The 23,125-nt window shown below is 42.4% G+C and overlaps 1 protein-coding gene across 3 annotated transcripts in view; it reads left to right on the top strand.

The window, feature by feature from the left end:
* The first annotated feature begins 1,502 nt into the window (after nt 1-1,502).
* The window catches only part of DNAJC6 (DnaJ heat shock protein family (Hsp40) member C6), a 170,598-nt gene continuing 148,975 nt past the window's right edge, over nt 1,503-23,125 (top strand). The window contains exons 1-2 of one of the 3 annotated variants that reach the window (XM_043877821.1): nt 1,642-1,741; nt 6,567-6,605. In XM_043877821.1, the coding sequence (XP_043733756.1) occupies nt 6,581-6,605 (25 nt within the window). In that variant the 5' untranslated portion in view covers nt 1,642-1,741; nt 6,567-6,580. Of the gene's footprint in view, nt 1,742-6,566; nt 6,606-10,306; nt 11,116-23,125 lie in introns of those variants that run through there. The other 2 variants (XM_043877820.1, XM_043877822.1) reach the window with 2 other exon arrangements.

The raw sequence follows: 23,125 nt of genomic DNA, 5'->3' as shown, positions 1-23,125 counted from the left end.
TAAACATATACGAAAGAAAGTGAAAGTGTTCGTTGCTTAGTCATGTTCTACTCTTTGCAATCCCCATGGACTGTAGCCCATTAGGCCCCTTTGTCCATGGAATTCTCCAGGGAAGAATACTGGAGTGGGTTGCCATGCCCTTCTCCAGGGGATCTTCCCGACCCAGGGATCGAAGGGGGCCACCAGGGAAGTCCTTAAACATATATATATATACATATATATATATGTATGTATATATATATATATGTTTTTCAGTGTATCATCTAGATGCACTGAGTTATCAGTTGCCTCCTTTGGTTATTTAAATTTTGATCATCTGGTGAAACTGTCCTATAATAAATTGAGCTTTTTGTTTGAACCTACAAAAATGGCATGATTCAACCTAACATAGAAACTTTATTAAGGCTTTATACATGTAACCTGACCTCTCTGATGCTCAGTTTCCCCCATCCGTTAAGTGTATGTATGGATGTATGTGCTCAGTCCTGTCCAGTTGTTTGCGACCCCGTGGACTATAGCCTGCCAGGCTCCTCTGCCCATGGAATTTCTGAGGCAAGAATACTGGTGTAGGTTGCCATTCCCTACTGCAGAGGACCTTCCCCACCCAGGGATCAAACACTGACTCTTGTGTCTCCAGCACTGGCAGGTGGAGTCTTTACCACTAGCTCCACCTGGGAAGCCCTCTGTTAAGCATAGATATTAATAATTTCTCTCCCATGAGTATCATTGGGAGAGTTAAATGAAGTAATGTATGTAAAACCTGACACATGAAAGGCATTCTATACATATGAGCTGTTACTATCGCAGCCAGGCCCTGTTAAGGAATCTTGGTTTTGCTCTTCTTCTCTTGGACTCCCCCCAGCTACAAGCAAAATCACTACAGAGACAAAGTGGTGAGAAGGCCGGGCTACCTCAGCTCTGACATTTCAGTTTCCTCATCTGGCAAATGGGGAAATGCTTCCTACCCCACAGCCGTACTATGAGGTTTAATGGCATATGTGTAAAAGTCCCTGGACATAGACTAGGTTCTTAAAAAAGAGAGAGAAAAACAGGTGATTCTTAATCTGTTGTATGAAGAAAACAGGAATATCTATCACAGTTAAAAAAAAAAAATTCGAACATAACGTGGAATCATCCTAAGGCAGTAGAAAGGAATGAACAAATGCAGTTCGAGCCGAGGACTTGGGAATCTGCATGGTTTAGAGACTGATCTCTCGGTCAATTACCTGACCTTTGGGAGCTTCAGTTTTATCATTTGTAATTTGGGGATAGAAATCAGTGCGTATCCCAGGGGTTTTTGTGTTAATTAATGATGCCGAGCTGTAGTCGGGCACTCTGTCGACACCTCCGGAATCAAGGACGAATGACTAAAGCATTCAGCCGTGAGCTGCCGAGCGCTTCCCCGGGGCTGGCGCATCCCGGTCGCGTCCCCGCCTCGGCCGGCAGCGCCCTCAGGCTCGGCGCGAGCGCGGTGCCCCCCGCCCCGCGCCCGGCCCCAAGCTCCTCCTCCCGCGGCCGCGTCCTCCCCCGCGACGGCCGGGCACCTGGCAGACGCGCGGCGGCCGGGGAAGCGGGAGGCGACCCTCGGACGGCGGCGGGCGGCGGGGGAGGGGTGCGGGCGCACAGATGGGAGCAACTGAGAAGAGCGGCAAGAAGAGCCGGAGGCTGTTTTCTTCGTTGCGGCCGTGGAAGGCGACCCGGCGGCTCTGGCGGACGCGCTCGGCTTCCAAGGCTGCGCAGGGTGAGTGTGGGCGCGGCCGCGGGACCTGTTACTGCGCGCCGCGGGCGCCGGCCTCCTACTGCTGGGGGGCTGCGGTGGCCCCGAAGGCCATAGGTGGCATCTCCCGCTGGTTTCTCGGCCGCCACCGCCACCCCCTCCCCAACTCCCCGGGACCCACGGGCGGGGGCGACGCCGCCTGGATGTCTGGCCCTGCCTGGGCGACCCTCCATCCTGACTCTTGGCCGCAGGGACTAGACCAGTACCGGAGCTCCCTCGGGGTCGCTCAAAGACAGCCCTCTTCCCGCCCCTCCATCCCCCTCCACCCTTGAGCGTCTCCCCTTGGTCCAGGTGGTTGCAGCTTGTTTATTTCCCGCAGAAGTCCCTGGGTGTCCGTTTGGCTCTGAGCAGAGAGAATCCGGGGTGCTTTGGAAAAACAGTTTGCATCCCCCACCCCCGAACACCTGGCCGGCACCTGCAATGCAGTACCCGTTGGGGGAATTAATCCGATCCAGGTCTGCCTTTGAGGTCCTCCCCATCTGGGCCCACCCCTTTTCCAACCTGTTATCATGTACGCTCTAGTCACGATTGCCTATTCCCCAAACACATTCCACCTTGTCCTCAACTAGGCCTTCACTCACATGTATTCAATCACTGACCTGCTGCATTCATTCATCCCCAAAATGTTTATTGAGCTCCCCAGTGTGTCAGGGCCTGGAGAGAACCAAATAGACAAGGCCACAGCTCACAGAACGACTTCCAGAGGGGGAACCGACATTACACACGTCAGACCGGTCAAAATCCCCATTACAATTGCCGTGTGTACTTGGCAGGAATCAGATCATCTGCTGGGAGAGGCAAAAAGGTAGAGGGGCCCTGGCTTACATGGACGGGGGCCAGGGAGGGTCTCTGAGGCGGTGCCATTGCAGCGGAGCCTGAAGACCGATCCGGAGTTACTCCAGCATGCAGCCAGGGTGAGAGCATCCTGCCGGAGGCAATAACAGGTGGAAAGCATCCCAGTGCCTGAGCTTAGCAAGGGGAAAGTAAGGGAGACAGGGCCTGCTCAGGGTCTGGGTAGGATGTGACAAGGAGTTGGGATTTTATTCCAAGTGAGCTGGGAAGGTACTGCATGTTCCCAGCATGTTCTGAGCACAGGGACCTGATCGGATATGCTGGCTCACTGCGCTCTCTCTATCTGCAGTGGCCATGCGTTGGTCTCTCAGCCTGGCCAATTCCTACCCATCCCTCAGGACTAGCACAAATGCCATCTCCTCTGTGAAGCCTTTCCTGGGGTTCGTGCCACCTGTAGCCTCTCTTTTGGTATTTTGTCATCCATAGGGCATTCGTCACTGCTCGTCTGTTGTTACAGGTTCCATGTGGGCAAGTTCTCATCCACTTCACCAAGCTAAGTCAGGATTTGGTACTTTTTAGATACCTGTTTGCTTGTGTGTGTCTGTGTGTCTCCTGTCTTGTCCTTTTCATCTGTTTCCGTCATGTGAGCTTTCTTCTTCCGAGGCTAACATGCCTTGAGTTCTAAAATGGCCGACCAGGGCCAAAGGCAGACTGCACCAGGGCCGTCATTGGTGTTGGCGTCACCCCCACCTCTACCCCAGGGTTGTTTGGAAGATTAAATGAATTAATGAGTTAATAATTGTAAAGTGCTGGCACACAGTAAGCATTGTAAAGAGAAATTTGACAAAGGGCAAAAGCAATTTTCAAATATTTATCTATTGTGTTAGAAACAAGCTTTTCAATTATGGATAGTTAGGGAGACTCTGGCTTGGCGTTGTCATCTTGAAGGCTTTCAAAGGATTTATTCTTACTTTTGGTTAGTGGGCCAATTAAATTCGTTTCTCATTGCATCAAATGGTTGCCGAAACTTAGTAGGTCTGAAGGCTGACCACCCCCTTTTATTTTTCTAGCTTGCCTGAGTAGTTGAATAGATTGGTAATTGCAACAAGTATTGCTTTAGTGATACTTACATGCATAATGTTACTCCGGATGTTGTGTGAATGTTTTACAAAAGAGGAATAAATGGATATTCCCACTGAAGTAAATTGGGTTAGGATAAGTTTTCTAGTTTTAACGATTTTTAAACCCAGGTGTATACTGTGTACACAGCCATCCTCTCCTCTTCTCTGTTCCCATCCTAGACTTCACCCATGGATTCCCAGGGCCCACTGCCATGCCACACCTCTCTTTTCTTCAGTAGGATCTTGGCTGATCACTATATTTCCTTACTTCCCCACCCCCCCTTATAACCTGGAGATGGGGCCATTAAAATGTCTTATGTTATATGATACTTTACAGAACAGCTCAACTATGAGGTCTTGTTAGATGTTAACAAATCTTGGAAGGAGGGAGGATGGATGGTATTTATTTCCCCCGTTTTAGAGATGAGGAAAGTGAGGCAAGAGACCAAGTAACTTGCAGGAATTCACAGGACTGGTGTGTGGCTGATTCAGGCCTGGTTATCCACACAGCTTCCTTTCTTCCATGTCAGATAAAATAAACATGTTCCAATATCTATACTCATAGAAGGAAGGAGTAAAATGAATGAATATTATGCAATGAGTGAAATCCATATCCAAATTTTATTTAATTTTTCTTAAAGGTGGCCTGAATTTCTCATGATGATGTCAACATCACTTTGGGCATCTATAATCATATGGTTTGGTGCCAGACAGACTGTGATTTAAAGCTGCCACTGATGAATGCACACTAATAAATGGTGTGATCTTGGGCAGGGTGCTGCATCTTTCTAAAACTCGTTTATCTATCATACGTAAGATAGGAATGATATTCCTGTGTCAAGTCACTGTGATGATTAAATGGGTTAATGTGTATAAAGTGCTTGGTACATAATAGCTCACAGGTGGTGGTTATTTTTATTAATTTTAGTCCAGATATTCAACCATATGATCACACCTCAAATATGGGAAGTTCAGTGGGGGGTGGGGTGAATCATGACTGGAAACTCCTTAGGGGTAGCAGTCCCTCTGGACCAACTGGAAAGCCTTCCTTGTCAACAGCCTTCTCTCCCCTCCCCCCCCTTTTTTTCCCACCAGGAGACTACAGGTGAGAAGTAGCATAGCTTCTGGGAATCCCTAGCATCTTTTCAGCTTAACATTGTATCCTGAATGTAGATGAGTGTAAATATGTTTACTTATTTATTGGATAATACATGAATGGATAAGTAATAATTGAATCCTCTAGGATATATATATTGATTCCTTAATTCCTTGCTAACACTCAGTGGTGTCAGCCTTTTTGGTGGGTGTGAAGTGGTATTGCCTGGTTGTTTTATATCGAATTTCCCTGACAAATAATGAAGCTGAGGATTTTTTCATATGAATATTGGCCATATGTGACTAAGACATGTGTGAATGCTTGTTTATGTCTTTTCCCATTTTTTTCTTGGGGGTTTGTTTTTTCCTTATCTACTTATAGGAGTTCTTGAAATATTCTGGTTACTAATGAGTTATTGGCTTATATGTCCAAGCAACTTTAAAAACTATACTAACCATGCAAGCTGTTCTAAATGAGCAAGCTGTGCTCCAGTAGAAATTAACCCCCCAAATTGCTTTCATCTTTTATAGAGAATCACATTTTAGTCAAATATCAAAGCTTTTAGGTTATTGAGCAGGAAGCAAATAGTTGGTGGAAGTATTTTGTGAGCAGTAGACTTTCCTAGTCCTTGAAATGATGGTAGAAAATGGGTCTTATGTTCTTCCCACCAGAAATTACCTCCCACAAACTGTGGTGGACCAAAGTGCCCTTGCCTGAATTGAAGTTATTCTTTGTAAAGTCACAGGTTGGAACTGGAGTCAGTCTCCATCAGCAGGCAGTGTTTCCAGGACTAGTTACTTGGAGGAAAGAACAGAACACTTGTCAGGTGACCTGTGGTTTATACTCTCACGGCCATTTTCCTAACCATATGTCCCTACAAACAAATCACAATGAATGGAGATAATGATCACTACCTAGGGATGTTGGAAAGATCAGATGAGATCATAACTATGAAAGGACCATGTAAATGCAAAGTATGTTTGCTAGGCCCAGGGGAGTAACCAAGTCTTTGCCAGGGTGGGACCCATAACCTTTGGGCCCCATCCCTTCTACTCTCTGTTCTGCATACAGGTGCCTGATTGTAGGCAGTGCGGGCTCTAGACCAGCAGCAACAGTGTCTCCAGAACTTGTCAGAAATGCCAATCCCTGGCCCCCACCACAGAGCTGCCCAGTCAGAAACTCTGGAGGTGGGGCCCAGCAGCCTGTGTTTAACCAAGCCCTGCAGTCATTCCGATGTACACTGATGCTTGAGAGCAGGCCTAGTGGGATGTGCAAAGACTTTAAAGACAGCGAATGTAGGATTTTCAATCTTAACTCTCCCATTTGCCAGCTTGTGTGATGAGCAGTTTACTAAGCTCTCTGCCTTCCAGGCTGTCACTGATAGAAGGAAGAGGATGTCACTTCCCTCCCAGGGTTTGTGAGAAGTCAATGACAGGCAGTGTCCAGGTTCTGCCACCATGTAGCTGTGTGTCCTTCAGCAAGTCTCCTTTCTTCTTTCTGCCTCAGTTTTCTCATCTGAAAAAGATGGCCTGGGACTTCCCTGGTGGTCCAGTGGTTAAGGTTCCTTGCTTCCACTGCAGGAGGCACAGATTCAATTCCTGGTCTGGGAACAAATATCCTGCATGCCTTGCGGCATGGCCAGAAAAAAAAAAATTAAAAAAAAGAGATGGACCAGCAAGTGTTAACATGCATGCGGCACAGCTTGTTGTGTGCCAGCCATTGTCCTAAACATGTGAATATTTTAATTTTGTTTAGTTCTCACAATAACCCTGTTTTACAGTCTCTGTTTTATGAATGAGAAAACTGCAGCACCAAAAGGGTAAGTAACATTTTCAAAGTTACACAGCTAGTAAGCTTGAATTCAAACATAGGCAGTGTGCTGTGAAAGTCCTTGCTTTAAAGGCCATGCTTGGCAAGTCAGTTCTCTTTAAATGTATGGTGCCGCTGATGAGAAGAGTGCCTGGCACACAGTAGGTACTTGCCTTGTGGCTTGGCTTCTACCCAGCTTTTCTTATAGGCATGCTGCCCTCCTCTGTGATGCCCTTAATCACAAACCCCCCTCCCCCGTCCACCCCCAGGCAGCAGTTTTCTCACTCCAGACATCTCTCTCATGGCCACTTGGATGCGCTGAGCAAATCAAACAGAGGCTTGGCTGGGGGAGGACCAAATGTGGTGGTGCAGGCGAAGTCACCCTCCTGTCACCCTACCCTGGCATGTTTGGAAAATGAATGACTAAGCCAGAAGACGGTCCAGGCAAGTTACCGAAAGATCATTAGGTTTGCCTAATTTGAGACATATCCTCCAAGTCTCTTTTGCTCTCAGATTTCCAAGGGAATGTGAAAGCTTTTTTTGCTGAGTTTTTCTTCTCAGTAAAATTTACAGCTGGGCAGTTGAACCCACAGTGTTAACAGCAGCATTTTTTTTTTTTCATTGTTATTTTGCTAGGACAATGGAAAGCCTTATTCTCTTTCAATTCAGGGTGTCACTCATTGTTCTTGAAAATTCTTTTTGGTTTTGCTCTCAAGATGGCCTCCCTTGCTGGGCATGACTCACCAGTCTAATGACTCAGAAGTGGCATCTGAGAAGACAAGGCCTGTGTGGAGCTGTGAAGGGACTTGTGGCCGGTGGAGCCTGCCTGAAGCCTTCCCTAAACTTGGTTATTGAGATGGAGCATCATTTCCATTAATGGTTGTTTATAATGGTTGTTGGTACCAGTTTAATAGGAGCGTAGGATCTGCCAGAGACACTGCCTTGTTCTGGAAAGCTCCAAGGCTTGAGTTCATCCTTGTTCCTCAGCTGGGTGTGGCCTTGACGTGGCCACATCCTTGTTTACTGCGGGCCAGGCAAGACTTCTGAGAATTACCAAACACTGCTTAGAATGGCCACAGAATCAGACAGTCTAAGGCTTCTGTAAAATCTGTATCATGAGGGAGAATAAAGGCTTGTTTTATCTGAAGAAGACCAGATCTCTTTCGACTTAATTTAAAAAATAAGGATGAATAGAAAGATGAACATATATGTGATAAAGCAAATTTAGTAAATATACTTGAAAATGTTTGCCATGCAATTCTTTCAACTTTTTGTATTTTGAAACTTTTCAAAATACAGTGTTGAGTAAAATGCATGTAGCCTTAGAAATGACCACACTCTTGGAAAGAAAATTGTTTCCTTGTTAATATGAATGACAGCCCCTCTCCCTCTTCCTCAATCCTCCCAGCCTTAGTTTTTTTTTCTTGGAAAACCTGCTTGATTAAAAGGGGCCTGGAGTGAGCCTGGCAGGACTTGAGCTGATCCTTTATGCCAGGGCTATATAGTTTTCCTGATATGTAATTCTCACAATAGCCATATTAGCTGTTTATTATTTTCTGCATTTTACGAGGAAACTGAGGTGCAGAGGGGTATGCTTGGTCCAGATCAGTAGGTGATAATAGTAGTCTTAACAGCATTTATGGAGCCCTCCCTTTATGCATCATGTTTTGTGCCGTGTACTTGACATGCAGTAACTCATTGAGCCTCATCCTGCCCTAGGAGGTAGGTGCCTTATTGTCTGCATCTTACAGATCAGGAAATAGAGACTGAGGGAGGCGCAGGAATGTATTCCAGCCACCTCAGGAGCCAGGAAATGGCAGAGCTTGTGTTTGGACCCGGCCTCTTCTGCTCTTCTGTTTAGACCCATGCCTTGGCCTAATGGAGTTAATCAGCAGACCTTGTGGAAAGCTCTTGTTCTGAGACCACAGGCTCTTTAAGAACAGAATGTTCTGTTCAACACTGTGTTATTCTTTGTGTTCAGAGCAGTGTCTGGCATAATGAATATTTATGGGATGAAAGAGTACCTGGATGGTGGCTCTTAGCACCTCCTTCTTCACCCTATCTGCCCCTAAAGGAGCTCTGAACTGGGCACTTTTTGGATGCCCTGGCCTTGGTCCTTGGAGATGGAGATGCTTATTTTTTTTGAGGTGATTTATGGGCCAGCCTGGCCCATTTGGTGGCCAGTGAGGAGTTCCAGTGAAGGCAGATGTTTCTCATTGGCCTTTTTTTCAAAGATGAGCATAGAGTTATTATGCACTGTCAAGGAAAGATGGAAAAAAAAAACCAAAATACTTTGGAGGAGTCTTTAAATTGTGGCAGCTAGCAGTCAACTCCAGGACCCCTGCTGGCCATGAAAAGCTTTCGCTCCATAGCTGTGTTTGACTTGGGCTGCAGTAATGAGCAGGTAAACACTAGCAATTAGTTCTCTTAATGTGCCCAAGTATGTTGATAATTATACTTTACATTTATATAGAACTTAGTTTACAAAGTGGCATGTCTATTCTCTCTTTTGATCTCCTGAACATCCTGGGGAACATACACAGGGCAGGAGTGATTAGCCCTACTTTACAGATGAGGAAACTGGTAACAGAGAGGTTAAGTCATCTGCCCTACACAACTCAGGTAATAGTGGAGGAGGTAGGTCTTCACCTTCTTACCTGTCCTCCCTCCAGCAAAACTTCCATGTCAGTATTGTACTGGGGATGAAAGTAGTAGGTTGGTTTATTTTTTTAAATAATTTTTTATTGGAATATAGTTGATATACCATGATGTGTTAGTTTCTGCTGTATGGCAAAGGATGTATTTCTTTTTGTTGTTCTTCTTCCAACTTAGTGAGGGCCTGGATTGGGCCAGTTAATCTTTCTGGATATCAGTTTACCAATCTGTATAATGGGGAATAAACACTGCCCATTAGTGAGTGCACTTGGAGCTAAGGAGGTTGTGAGAGTTCAGAACTTTTAAAACAATTTCTGAGTGAAGATTTTTGGAAGGGACTGTGATAACTCTGATCCATTTCCCACAAAAATAAGCTAAATGGCACCTCCCCTGGCCACGCTACCTAAAATAGCACCTCTTTTACCTCATTATCATGCTTCAATTTTATTCACAGCATTCACTGCCATTAATTATATGTTTGTATTTATTTGTTTATGGCCTGTCTGAATCCTCCCACCCAAATGTGACTGCCACGAGAGCAGATACTTGGTCTGTTTTCCTGCACTCCTGAGTCACTGGCAGGTGGAGTTGTGCCTGGCACAGATAACCACTTGTTGAGTAAATGAATGAAGGAATGAATTGGAGCTATGTAATGATGCTTTTGAACTGTGGTGTTGGAGAAGACTCTTGAGAGTCCCTTGGACTGCAAGAAGATCCAGCCAGTCCATCCTAAAGGAGATCAGTCCTGGGTGTTCATTGGAAGGACTGATGCTGAAGCTGAAACTCCAATACTTTGGCCACCTCATGCAAAGAGTTGACTCATTGGAAAAGACCCTGATGCTGGGAGGGATTGGGGGCAGGAGGAGAAGGGGACGACAGAGGATGAGATGGTTGGATGGCATCACCGACTCGATGGTCATGAGTTTGAGTAAACTCCGGGAGTTGGTGATGGACAGGGAGGCCTGGCGTGCTGCGATTCATGGGGTCGCAAAGAGACACGACTGAGCGACTGAACTGACTGACTGACTAATGATTGAAAGTAAGCTGGAACTGGATGATTGAAAGGTTTGCTTGAGTATTCCTGAGCATTGAGTATTAACAGTATTATTGAGTATAACAGTAATATTGAGTATTAACAGAGGGGTCTTGGTCTGGCTTTCCACAGATCATTTCTGGCTCAGCCACCCAGTGGCTTTAGAGCCTTGAGTACCAACTTATGCCTGGGTGAAACAGGCTCAATAATCTCGGTCCACACAGCAGATACAGGTCATTGTATGGCACTGTATGCCGTGCTGTGACAGCTGTGAGTGGCCTGAAGACTGGGGCCGGTTCTGTCACTTTTCTCCCCAGTACTTAGCGCAGAGCCTGGTCCACAGAAAGGTAACAGAAACGTTTGCTGAATGAATGAATATATAAGAAGAAATGGCACAGGGCTCTTAATCCACGTCCAAAATGAAGGTCTCCATTTGAGGATAAGCTTGGTGCACGGCACACACATTCCCCTTTCAATTTGAATCAAATCTCTCTGGAGAGAAGGAGGCACTAAACAGTTAGTGCCCTAACCTACTGCAAGGAAAGGCAAGTCTAGGCTCCAGATCCAGTTCCATGCCATGTTTTGGAATTTGTGTTTACGTCTACCTTCATCTCCATCCTTTCCGCTCCAGCATAAGCAAAATTATAACCCAACACATTGACTTGCATGCAATTATCAGAGCTCTGGTGCTCCTCCGTTGAGGGACTTTGTCCCCGAGACTGCTGACTGTTTGAATGACAGATCTAAAGTCAGGGTTGCAGAATCAGCCGGAGTTTCCTGCTCCTTTGCAGCAGAGGCAGGAGGGAGAGAATGAAAGATTCTGAAAATAAAGGTAAGGGGCTGACTGCAGAGGGGAGGCTAAAAGATGCTAGGATTAAGATGTCACTCCATGGACATGCTGAGTGTATATTATATGGCTGGTGTAAAATTAGTGTGCATAGATTACTTAAAAAGTCTAGTTATATAATAAACATGACTTTTAAAATTAACTGGTTTCTGGTTTCCAAATACTGTGTCATTCACTTTTCCATTTTTGTGCTACTAAATATAACAACATTTTTGCATTCTTCATTTAATCCTGGCTGAGTAACACATATTTACATTTCACAAATTTCCTTATAATAGCTCGCTTTTATTTCAAGAGTATTCACAGTACTTAATATATAGCTCTTCAATGCATTATTGGAATTGCAATATCTGAAATACTTCAGACTTTTTACAGTCTGGGTTCTTAAGAAAATTGTTGACCAAGAATCCTTTAATGAAGATTCACCTTTTCAGGAGGATCCAACGCAGAGCTGTCACTGACCTTCAAAAGTGTTTATCTTGCAGAGAGATTTTCAGATGCAAACTCTTCCCCCCACCCCAACCCCAGCCTCCCTCCCTAGATCCCTGGGCCTTCCCCCAGCACCTTACCCCACATCCCCCAATTCTGTTGAGGCCTGGGGGAAGACAGAACGGATTTAAAGAAAAATTCAGGAAAGGACAGGGGTCTCTAAAGTGAGCCAGACAAATATAAAGCTCAACAACGATTCTGGAGCATACTGAGGTTTTGAATTCCGAGGCTGCTTACATTTTCTTCCGCAAACGGGGGAGGAGCTCTAGATCTCAAGGCTCGGGGAGGCTACAGGGCGTACCCCAATCTGGTTTCCAGGAAGGAGCCCGTCCTTGGTGCTGCGTAGGTGCTGCTCCTGGTTGGGGTGCAGGAGGAAGGTGCAGGGTATGCAGGGCAGCCAGGCTCCCGGGAAAAGCTCCGGGGCAGCCGCCGCGCCATCACCGCGCCACCTGGGCCAGCTCCTGCCTCCCCAGCGCTAATTTTAGGGTTTGTCTGCTGCATCGCGCCAGCGCCACCCCTCCCCCCCCCGCCCCCCAGCAGGCGTTCGCTGATCTCACCCCAAGCCTCTGCGCAGCAATTTGCACTCCACTGTCTCTTCCCAGAGCTCTCTGCTTTAAGGACACCGCAGTACTTTGCCTTTGGGCATGGGACTTGGATGCCCAGCTGGTGCCTGGCACGCAACTCCGGGCGGGTTACTCATAACCTCCGACCCTCCCCAACGCCCGAGATGAGTTGTTTGCGTGATCAGTGAGACCCGCTCAGTCCCCAAGCCTTCTCCTGACTCTACTGTGCGCTCGACTGCCTGGTTGACCTTCTTCAGGCCAGTCCTCGGCCACACACGCTGGAGTGCAGTCTTAACTTGTAATGGACAGTGATGTTTGTTCCATACAAAAATAGACAAAACCCAACCAACCGAACAAATCAAAACCACGCAGCCTGATGTTGGTGGGGAGGCTGGTATTTTAATCTATCACACTGTTTGTAAAGAAGGCTCTTAAGCCATCTCACTTTCTATAATTGAGGCTTTAAAAGGGGCGGGGGAGCTGGTGTTAGTGATTTAGGTCTAATAGGCTCTGGATCATTCACGTCCACATATCCATCTCTGTGGTTTTGATGCTTAAATTTTGATTAAACAGCCTGAGTGGGGAGATTTGTATGGTCCTGGTAAATCAAAGAGGACCTGTCCACTACTATTTGTAAGCCAGGCTCTCATGGACAAATAAAATGTGTGTGTTTAATTAAAATATTTTAAATGAACTCGGGGAGAATGTTGGCCTTTCTTGTGTTGTTTTCAGTAGCTGGAGAAAGGGTTTCTGGAAAGAAAAAAAAATGTGCTTATATGCCCTGTCATGCTAAGCTAGAGGCATGGTTTAGAAGAAATTAAGACTGAGCTGGAGGCTCAGGTTAGGTTAATATTCACCATCATTTGAAATGGAAACACTCAGTTTCTCAAGTGTATCAGGATGCTTTAAACTTCAACCCCGCCAGCTGCCTTTTTGAGGGGAGTTGGTATTTAGAATTTTGTTCCACTTTATTTTGGAAAGAGTCTTGGTCAGAAGTGAGAATGGTTAGGTTCTTGCTTGTTTTGTTATTTAACTCATTAGTGACTTAGCACAAAACCCTTTGGATCTGTTTTCTTATATCGTAAATGGAGTAATGTTAGACCAGAGCACTGTTCTTCAGGTTGTGGGTCATAAGAAAGCAATTTAGTGAATCTCAAGCAGCCTTGTAGAAAAATGGAGTAGGATAGAAAATATCAGAAACCATTGTGTATGCTAAGCCTAAATAATTGTTTCCTGTAACTTCTGTTTTAGGTATTTATGTTTATTTATGTAGATATGCACTGTATTAATGTCAGGTCTGTTTCTTATTGCAAATCCTACTCAAAAGACTTTGAGAAACACTGAAATCAATCATAGCTTTCTAGTTTGTCAAGGAGTCTATGAAATGTGGTTTTATATGCATGCCCACTTTTGTTTGTATATAATGCGAATGACAGTAGTTTTTCCTCAAAATTTTGAAGGGGTTTGAAATCCCAAATAGGTTATGACTTATTCTGTTTCCCCTAAGGCCCTCACAGAGATGGGCCCTTAGAGATCAAAGAATCCTTTCAGGGCTGGGAGATGGGTATGTGTTGACAGGACCAGTTAAGTGTGAGATGTGAGATGGAGTGTGTGAGCATGTTGAAGAGAAAGTGTGACCATGGTAACCAGACCACGAGAGCTATTTGTAGGTTCCAAAGTGCCAGTTGGTGACCTAAATATGAAACATAAATATCTAAAAATTAGTCTTTGTGCTGAAAAGTACCACAGGAAAATCATCAAAATGTTATGCTTTGTTTGGAAGTTAGCTCTCCTTTTTTTTTTAGCTCTCCTTGAAAAGATTGAAAACAAGAACCAGGTAGAATCTTAAGAGACTGACAGGGACAAATAAATCATCAGAATGTTGGTAGGCAGAAACTGAATTTTTATAAGCTACCATCACGTGACTGCTGCTGCTGCTAAGTCGCTTCAGTCGTGTCCGACTCTGTGCGACCTCATAGACGGCAGCCCACCAGGCTCCCCCGTCCCTGGGATTCTCCAGGCAAGAACACTGTAGTGGTTAGTGTTCTCTAAATGTTGAACTGTGGTTTAATAAATGCCTTTCTTTTTCCTCTTTTTAGTACATCTTAAGACAGTCTGATGAGGCTTTTAAACACAAACGGTGTTGTATAGCATTTACCCAACATATCTCAAAATGCTTTGCAAGCCAAAAAAAAACTTTGTATGAGGCAACTCAGAAGAAAATAGTTGAATGAGTTAATGACTAGGTATTGGCAAACATGACAGCTAATTATAGTAATAACAACCATAGCTCTTATTTAATGAACAAGTAATATGTGGAAAGCTCTCTGCAAGGTGCTTTACACATTGTCACAACACTGCAAGGCTGGAGGTATTTTACATGTAAAGAACTGAATTAAGAATTTTGTACAGGGACATATAGCTAGTAAGTGGCAGACCCAGGGTTCAAACCTGGGTCATTTTATCTTCAAAACCACTCACATGGTGTGCAACGGCTTAAGAGTAAGTAGTATGGGAAAATTGCAGAATTTTTAATAAGATTTTCAGCATTATTTATTGCTGGATTAATTTACTTATTATAAAAAGGGAAATTTGAACTGTAGGAAATGCTGGCTTTTGCATAGTTTTCCAGACTGTGTTTATTTTGAAAATAGGCATTTTAACTCTTAAGTTCAGCTGCAAATTTTTCTTTTATTTTTAAGTTCTCTTGAGTATTTTGTACAAGATTTTAGAAACAGAAATAAAATAGAATGGTGCAGAGTTTGAAAATTTGAGTGGAAACATCTTTTTTTCCTACAACAGTTTAGGGCAAATAGTTATCTTTTCAATTTTTTTCTATGTTTTATTTCAAAATAACAAGCGTGACATTTTGTGAGCAAATAAAATTATGCATGACATTGTAACACGTTAAAACTAGGATTAGAACACACTCTTTCCTGACAGATTTTGACTTTTTACTGAAAGTTGTTACAGAATCTGATTGGGAATTTGAATATTGTCAGATCCAGACTTCTGCATCCTAAATATATAAAAGTCTATGGTGTACATTCCCCAGTCTGCAGTTCAAAATGAAATCAGTGCTGTGCTTAGCCGCTCAGTCGTGTCCGACTCTTTGTGACCCCACAGAAGGTAGCCTGCCAGGCTCCTCTGTCCATAGGGATTCTCCAGGCAAGAATACTGCAGTGGGTTGTCTAGCCCTCCTCCAGGGGATCTTCCCAACCCAGGGATTGAACCCAGGTCTCCCACATTGTGGGCAGATTCTTTACCATCTGAGCCACCAGGAAAGCCCAAGAATATTGGAGTGGGTAACCTATCTCTTCCCCAGGGGAACTTGCTGACCCAGTAATCGAACCAGGATCTCCTGCACTGCAGGTGGATTCTTTACCAGCTGAGCTACCAGGGAAACCCCCTTAATGTTGTGTGTGTGTCTTTTAACTACCATGATTATTTTTAGAAAAAGTGATACTTTTAGAGAAAACTCAATTCTTTTAAGATTTTTGTCCTTGCTGCTTGGGACTGTGTAGGTTAGGCAAATGATGTATGTTGGTTGGGGTGATCTATACACGGTTGAATGAGTTTCCAGCTTTCATGGCTAGCATGAGATAAAGCTGGGTTTAGAGCCTGGACTATGTTAGTGATTCTCAAATGCACATGATACTGCTTCCTGTCATCACGTGCTTCCTGTGGAACATACTAGAAATATGCAAGGGGCTCTAGCAGCATTCACTGGGCAGAAACTGGAAATGCTTGATGGCTGGCAGTGTTCCTGATTGTTTCATTTAATGTTCCATTTAATGATGAATTATTCCTGGGTCCTGTGCAATTTTCAGATGTTTTGCTGAAGAGGTAAGTTGAAAAACTCTCTTACTTCTCTGAGCCTAGAACATATTTGTTGGTTTTACATATGCACTGATATTTCCAGGATTAAAAATGCTATGTAAAGCAAGGAAAGATTTTGTTTAATACTTAATTGTGTTTGGAAAAGTCACTTGCCCAAAGCACCAATTTGTTTGAGACATCAATACAACATACCTGTCCCATTCAGTGTATGTACCTGTACGTGTATGAATATTTTATTTTGCTTGAGTATTTGTATATTGACATCCATATTGTTTTGTTGTTTACTTCTCTTTTATGTTATTGTTGATATATACATATAGTTATTGTTTAATTGGGTTAGGTAGATTATTTTATCTTTAAATTTAATCTTGAGATGATTAAATAAAAATAGATAAAATAGATTAGATAAAAATAGAGAATATTTTTATATTAGTATATATGCATGTTAGGGGGTAGGGCTTCCCGGTCGCTCAGATGGTAAAGAATCTGCCTGAAATTCAGGAGACCTGGCTCTGATCTCTGGGTTAGGAGGATTCCCCTGGAAAAAGGGAGTGGCTACTCACTCCAGTATTCTTGCCTGGAGAATCCCACGGACAGAGGAGCCTGGCGGACTATAGTCCATGAGGTGGCAAAGAGTCAGACTTGACTGAGCGACTGACACAGACACACACATGTTAGAGTGAACAAATGACTTTATTTTTACCTCTTTAATAACTTAAAAGTATTTCAGCAAACTTTTGGAGACTATATTCAATTTTACATTTCTTATTCTTTAAAAAATATTAGAGCAGTCTACAACAATGAGTTTGAGCTGAGCATTAACTGACTTCTTTAAGGGCAGAAATACTAGGATATAGGCATTATAAATCTTCTAAAAAATAATGTCACTGGTAATATATAGTTGTGTTACTGTAACTGGAATTTTAAAATTTCACTTTGTAATTGTTTGCTGTTCATGGATTGGAAGAATCAATATTGTCAAAATGGCTATTCTACCCAAAGCAATCTATATATTCAATGCAATCCCTATCAAGCTACCAACGGTATTTTTCACAGAACTAGACCAAAGAATTTCACAATTTGTATGGAAATACAAAAAACCTCGAATAGCCAAAGTAATCTTGAGAAAGAAGAATGGAACTGGAGGAATCAACCTGCCTGACTTCAGACTCTACTACAAAGCCACAGTCATCAAGACAGTATGGTACTGGCACAAAGACAGAAATATAGATCAATGGAACAGAATAGAAAGCCCAGAGATAAATCCACAAACCTATGGACACCTATGGACAAAGGAGGCAAGGATATACAATGGAAAAAAGACAACCTCTTTAACAAGTGGTGCTGGGAAAACTGGTCAACCACTTGTAGAAGAATGAAACTAGAACACTTTCTAACACCATACACAAAAATAAACTCAAAATGGATTAAAGATCTAAATGTAAGACCAGAAACTATAAAACTCCTAGAGGAGAACATAGGCAAAACACTCTCTGACATAAATCACAGCAAGATCCTCTATGACCCACCTCCCAGAATATTGGAAATAAAAGCAAAACTAAACAAATGGGACCTAATGAAACTTAAAAGCTTTTGCACTACAAAGGAAACTATAAGTAAGGTGAAAAGACAGCCCTCAGATTGGGAGAAAATAATAGCAAATGAAGAAACAGACAAAGGGTTAATCTCAAAAATATACAAGCAACTCCTGCAGCTCAATTCCAGAAAGATAAATGACCCAATCAAAAAATGGGCCAGAGAACTAAACAGACATTTCTCCAAAGAAGACATACAGATGGCTAACAAACACATGAAAAGATGCTCAACATCACTCATTATTAGAGAAATGCAAATCAAAACCACAATGAGATACCATTACACGCCAGTCAGGATGGCTGCTATCCAAAAGTCTCTACAAGCAATAAATGCTGGAGAGGGTGTGGAGAAAAGGGAACCCTCTTACACTGTTGGTGGGAATGCAAACTAGTACAGCCGCTATGGAAAACAGTGTGGAGATTTCTTAAAAAACTGGAAATAGAACTGCCATATGACCCAGCAATCCCACTTCTGGGCATACACACTGAGGAAACCAGATCTGAAAGAGACATGTGCACCCCAGTGTTCATCGCAGCACTGTTTATAATAGCCAGGACAAGGAAGCAACCTAGATGCCCATCAGCAGATGAATGGATAAGGAAGCTGTGGTACATATACACCATGGAATATTACTCAGCCATTAAAAAGAATTCATTTGAACCAGTCCTAATGAGATGGATGAAACTGGAGCCCCTTATACAGAGTGAAGTAAGCCAGAAAGATAAAGAACATTACAGCATACTAACACATATATATGGAATTTAGAAAGATGGTAACGATAACCTTATATGCAAAAGAGACAGAAAAAGAGACACAGAAATACAGAACAGACTTTTGAACTCTGTGGGAGAATGTGAGGGTGGGATATTTCAAAAGAACAGCGTGTATACTATCTATGGTGAAACAGATCACCAGCCCAGGTGGGATGCATGAGACAAGTGCTCAGGCCTGGTGCACTGGGAAGACCCAGAGGAATCGGGTGGAGAGGGAGGTGGGAGGGGGGATCGGGATGGGGAATACGTGTAAATCTATGGCTGATTCATATCAATGTATGACAAAACCCACTGAAGTGTTGTGAGGTAATTAGCCTCCAACTAAAAAAAAAAAAAAAAAAAAGGATGTAAAAATATAGTTGATTTTTATTTGTTGACTTTATTTCAGTGACCTTGTTAAATTCATTTATTAAATAGTGTTTAGATTTTTGTAGATAGTAGGTTTTCTGTCAATAAAGATGCTGTATTTCTTACTTTCTAGTCCTTATAGTTTTTATCCCTTTAGTAGCCAGTATTATTGTACTGGCTGTGCTCTCTCAAAATGTTTAATAGAAGTGGTTATGGTGAGCATCCTTATCTTGTTCCTTATCTCAGAGAAAAAGCTATCTTTCTCCATTAAATACATTATTTGATGTAGGATTTACACAGACATTTTTATATCAGGTTAAGAAAGTTAACTTCTATTCCTAGTGTGCCAGGTTTTATCATGAATTGGTGCTGAGTTTTATCAAATGCTTTCCTGTTTGGGGAGCCCAGCCTGGTGCTCTGTGATGACCTAGAGGGGTGGGATGGGAAGAAGGAGGGAGACTTCAGAGGGAGGGGAAATATATATATATATATGTATGTATATATATATATATATATATATAATGATGACTGAGTCCTGTTGTTGTACAGCAGAAACCAATACAACATTGTTAAAAATTATCCTCCAATTAAAAAAAAAAGAAATGTTTTCCTGTTTTGTGATGATCATATGACTATTCTATATTTATTCTGTTAATATGATGAATTACATTGATTTTTTCTTTTTGAATGATCTTTTTAAAGTTTGAAATATAGCTGGTTTACAATATTATATGATAAAGATGTACAGCATAGTGTTTCAAAATTTTTATAGGGTATAGATTATACCCTATTTTTTTTTGTTTTTTTGTTTTTTTTTTTTTATACCCTATTTATAGTTGTTAGAAAATGTTGGCTGTATTTCCAGTGCTGTACAATGTAATACTTAGAGCTTATCTATTTTATACATAGTAGTTTGCACCTCTTAATCCCCCTACTCCTATCTCCCTCCTCTCCTCTTCCCTCTCCCCACTGGTAACCACTAGTTTGTTCTCTGTATCTGTGAATCTGTTTCTGTTTTGTTATATTTATTTGTTTGTTTCATTTTTTACATTTGTGTTTTGAGTGTTAAACTAACTTTGCGTTACTTAATAAACTCACCTTAGTTGTGGTATATTATCCTTTGCATATATTTGCTGGATTTCACTTACTAATATTTTGTGGCAGAGTATTTTTGTTCACAAGAGAGATTAACCTGTAATTTTCTATTGTGGTGGTGTCCTTGCCTGGTTTGGACATGAAGGTTTTGCTGAACTTATAAAACAAGTTAAGAAGTAATTCTTCTTCAGTCTGTTCTCCTGAAGAGTTCTGTGAGATTGCAGTTATTTTCTAAAAATTCACTGGTGGAAACCATCTGTGTCTGGAAATTTTGTTGTGGGAAAGTTTTAAAATATGGATTCATTTATTGTAATAGGTATAGATTTATTTAGATTTCTTATTTCTTTTTGTGTTTTAGTAAGCTTTTTTTTAGTGTTTTTATTTAGTAAGTGTTTTTCTAAGAATTTGTCCATTTTACCTGAACTTTCAAATTTATTGGCATAAGGTTTTCTTTACATCCTCTTATGATCTTTCTTATATCTGTAGGTTGCCTGGTATTTTCCCTACTTTTATTCCTGATATTGATTTTCTGTTTTTTATACTGGTAGTTCTCAGTTTTTGCATGCATATAACAAAGATTTTATAAGTTGTATTAATCTTCACAAAGAGCTAGCTGTTTTTGGATGGGCCCCACTGCTTGCAGGATCTTAGTTTCCTGAGCAGGGATCGAACACTCGCCCCCTGCAGTGGAAGCAGGGAGTCCTAAACACTGGACTGCCAGGAAGGTCCCTTGCTCTTTGTTTCTAGCTTACATTTACTGTGGTCAGAGAATGCACTTTGTTTATTTATTATACTTTTATTGTTTAAAAATTTTAAATTTTCTATTGGAGTAGATTTGAGTAACAGTGTTGTGTTAGTTGCAGGTCTACAGTGGAGTGATTGTTATACATATTATGCATCTGTTCTTTTAAAAATTCTTTTCACATTTAGGTTGTTACAGAGTATTGAGCAGTATTCCATGTGCAATACAGTAAGTCCATGTTGGTTTTCTATTTTAAATGTAACAGTGTGTGCATGTTTGTCCCAAGCTCCTAATCTATCCCTACCCCCACTCCTGCCCCTGCCTCCATAATCATGTTTCTTCTCTAAGTCTGTGAGTCTGTTTCTGTTTTGTAATAAGTTCATTTGTGCCTTTTTAAAAAAAATTCCACATGTAAGTGATATCATATGATATTTGTCTCTCTCAATCTGATTTTCTTCACTTACTATGATAATCTTCAGGTCCATTCATGTTGCTGCAATTGGCATTATTTCATTCTTTTGAATGACTGAGTACTATTTCATTGTATATATGTACCACAGCTTCTTTATCCATTCATCTGTCTGTGGACATTCAGGTTGCTTCTGTTTCTTCGCTATTGTGAATGGTGCTGCAGTGAACATTGGGGTGCATGTATTCTTTCGAACCACATTTTTCTCTGCCCAGGAGTGGGGTTGCTGAATCATACATGTGCTCTGTTTTTAGTTTCTTAAGGAACCTCTGCACTGTTCGCTATAGTGGCTGTACCAACTTACATTCCCACCAACAGGGTAGAAGGGTTCCCTTTTCTCCACATGCTCTCCAACATTTATTGTTTATAGACTTTTGATGATGGCCATTCTGACTGGTGTGATGATATCTGGTTGTACTTTTGATTTGCATTTCCCTAATAATTAATGATGTTGAGCATCTTTTCATGTGCTCTTGGCTGAAGAAATGTCTATTTAAGTCTACTGTTCATTTTTTGTCTGGGTTGTTTGTTTTGATATTGAGCCACATGAGCTGTTTGTAAATTTTGGAGATGAATCTCTTGCTGGTTGCATCGGTTGCAAATATTTTTTCCCATTCTGAGTTGTCTTTTTGTTTGTTTATGGTTTCCTTTGCTGTGCAAAACTTTTGAGCTTAATTAGGTCCCATTTGTTCATTTTTATTTCCATTATGTTCAGTTCAGTGCAGTCGCTCAGTCATGTCTGACTCTTTGCGACACCATGAATCGCAGCACGCCAGGCCTTCCTGTCCATCACCAACTTCCGGAGTTTACTCAAACTCCTGTCCATAGAGTCAGTGATGCCATCCAGCCATCTCATCCTCTGTCGTCCCCTTCTCCTCCTGCCCCCAATCCCTCCCAGCATCAGGGTCTTTTCCAATGAGTCAATTCTTCGCATGAGGTGGCCAAAGTACTGGAGTTTCAGCTTCAGCATCAGTCCTTCCAATGAACACCCAGGACTGATCTCCTTTAGGATGGACTGGGTGGATCTTCTTGCAGTCCAAGGGACTCTCAAGAGTCTTCTCCAACACCATAGTTCAAAAGCATCAAGTCTTCGGCGCTCAGCTTTCTTCACAGTCCAACTCTCACATCCATACATGACCACTGGAAAAGCCATAGCTTTGACTAGACGGACCTTTGTTGACAAAGTAATATCTCTGCTTTTTAATATGCTATCTAGGTTGGTCATAACTTTCCTTCTAAGGAGCAAGTGTCTTTTAATTTCATGGCTGCAGTCACCATCTGCAGTGATTTGGGAACCCCAAAAAATAAAGTCTGCCACTGTTTCCACTGTTTCCCCATCCATTTCCCATGAAGTGATGGGACCAGATGCCATGATCTTAGTTTTCTGAATGTTGAGCTTTAAGCCAACTTTTTCACTCTCTTCTTTCACTTTCATCAAGAGGCTTTTTAGTTCCTCTTCACTTTCTGCCATAAGGGTGGTGTTATCTGCATATCTGAGGTTGTTGATATTTCTCTCAGCAGTCTTGATACCAGCTTGTGCTTCTTCCAGCCCAGCGTTTCTCATGATGTACTCTGCATATAAGTTAAATAAGCAGGGTGACAATATACAGCCTTGACGTACTCCTTTTCCTATAAAGTGAAAGTGAAATCACTCAGTTGTGTCCGACTCTTTGCGACCCCATGGACTGTAGCCTGCCAGGCTTCTCCGTCTATGGGATTTTCCTGGCAAGGGTATTGGAGTGGGTTGCTAAAGATATTGCTGAGATTTATGTAGAGTCTTCTGCCTATGTTTTCCTCTAAGATCTTTGAGTATCTGGTCTTACATTTAATTCTTTAATCCATTTTGAGTTTATTTTTGTGTATGGTGTTAAAGGGGGCTTCCCTAGTAGTTCAGACAGTAAAGAATCTGCCTGCAAGCTGGGTTCAACCCCTGGGTGGGGAAGATCCCCTGGAGGAGGAAATGGCAACCTACTCCAGTATTCTTGCCTAGAGAATTCCATGGAGAGAGGAACCTGGCAGGCTACAGCCTGTGAGGTTGCAAAAAGTTAGACACAACTGAGAGACAAACCTACATACACAG

This window comes from Cervus elaphus, chromosome 20 (assembly GCF_910594005.1).
Source record: "Cervus elaphus chromosome 20, mCerEla1.1, whole genome shotgun sequence".
NCBI classification, from domain to species: Eukaryota; Metazoa; Chordata; class Mammalia; order Artiodactyla; family Cervidae; genus Cervus; species Cervus elaphus.
Note: the sequence above shows the minus strand (reverse complement) of the source record. Positions and strands in the feature narration are given on the sequence as shown.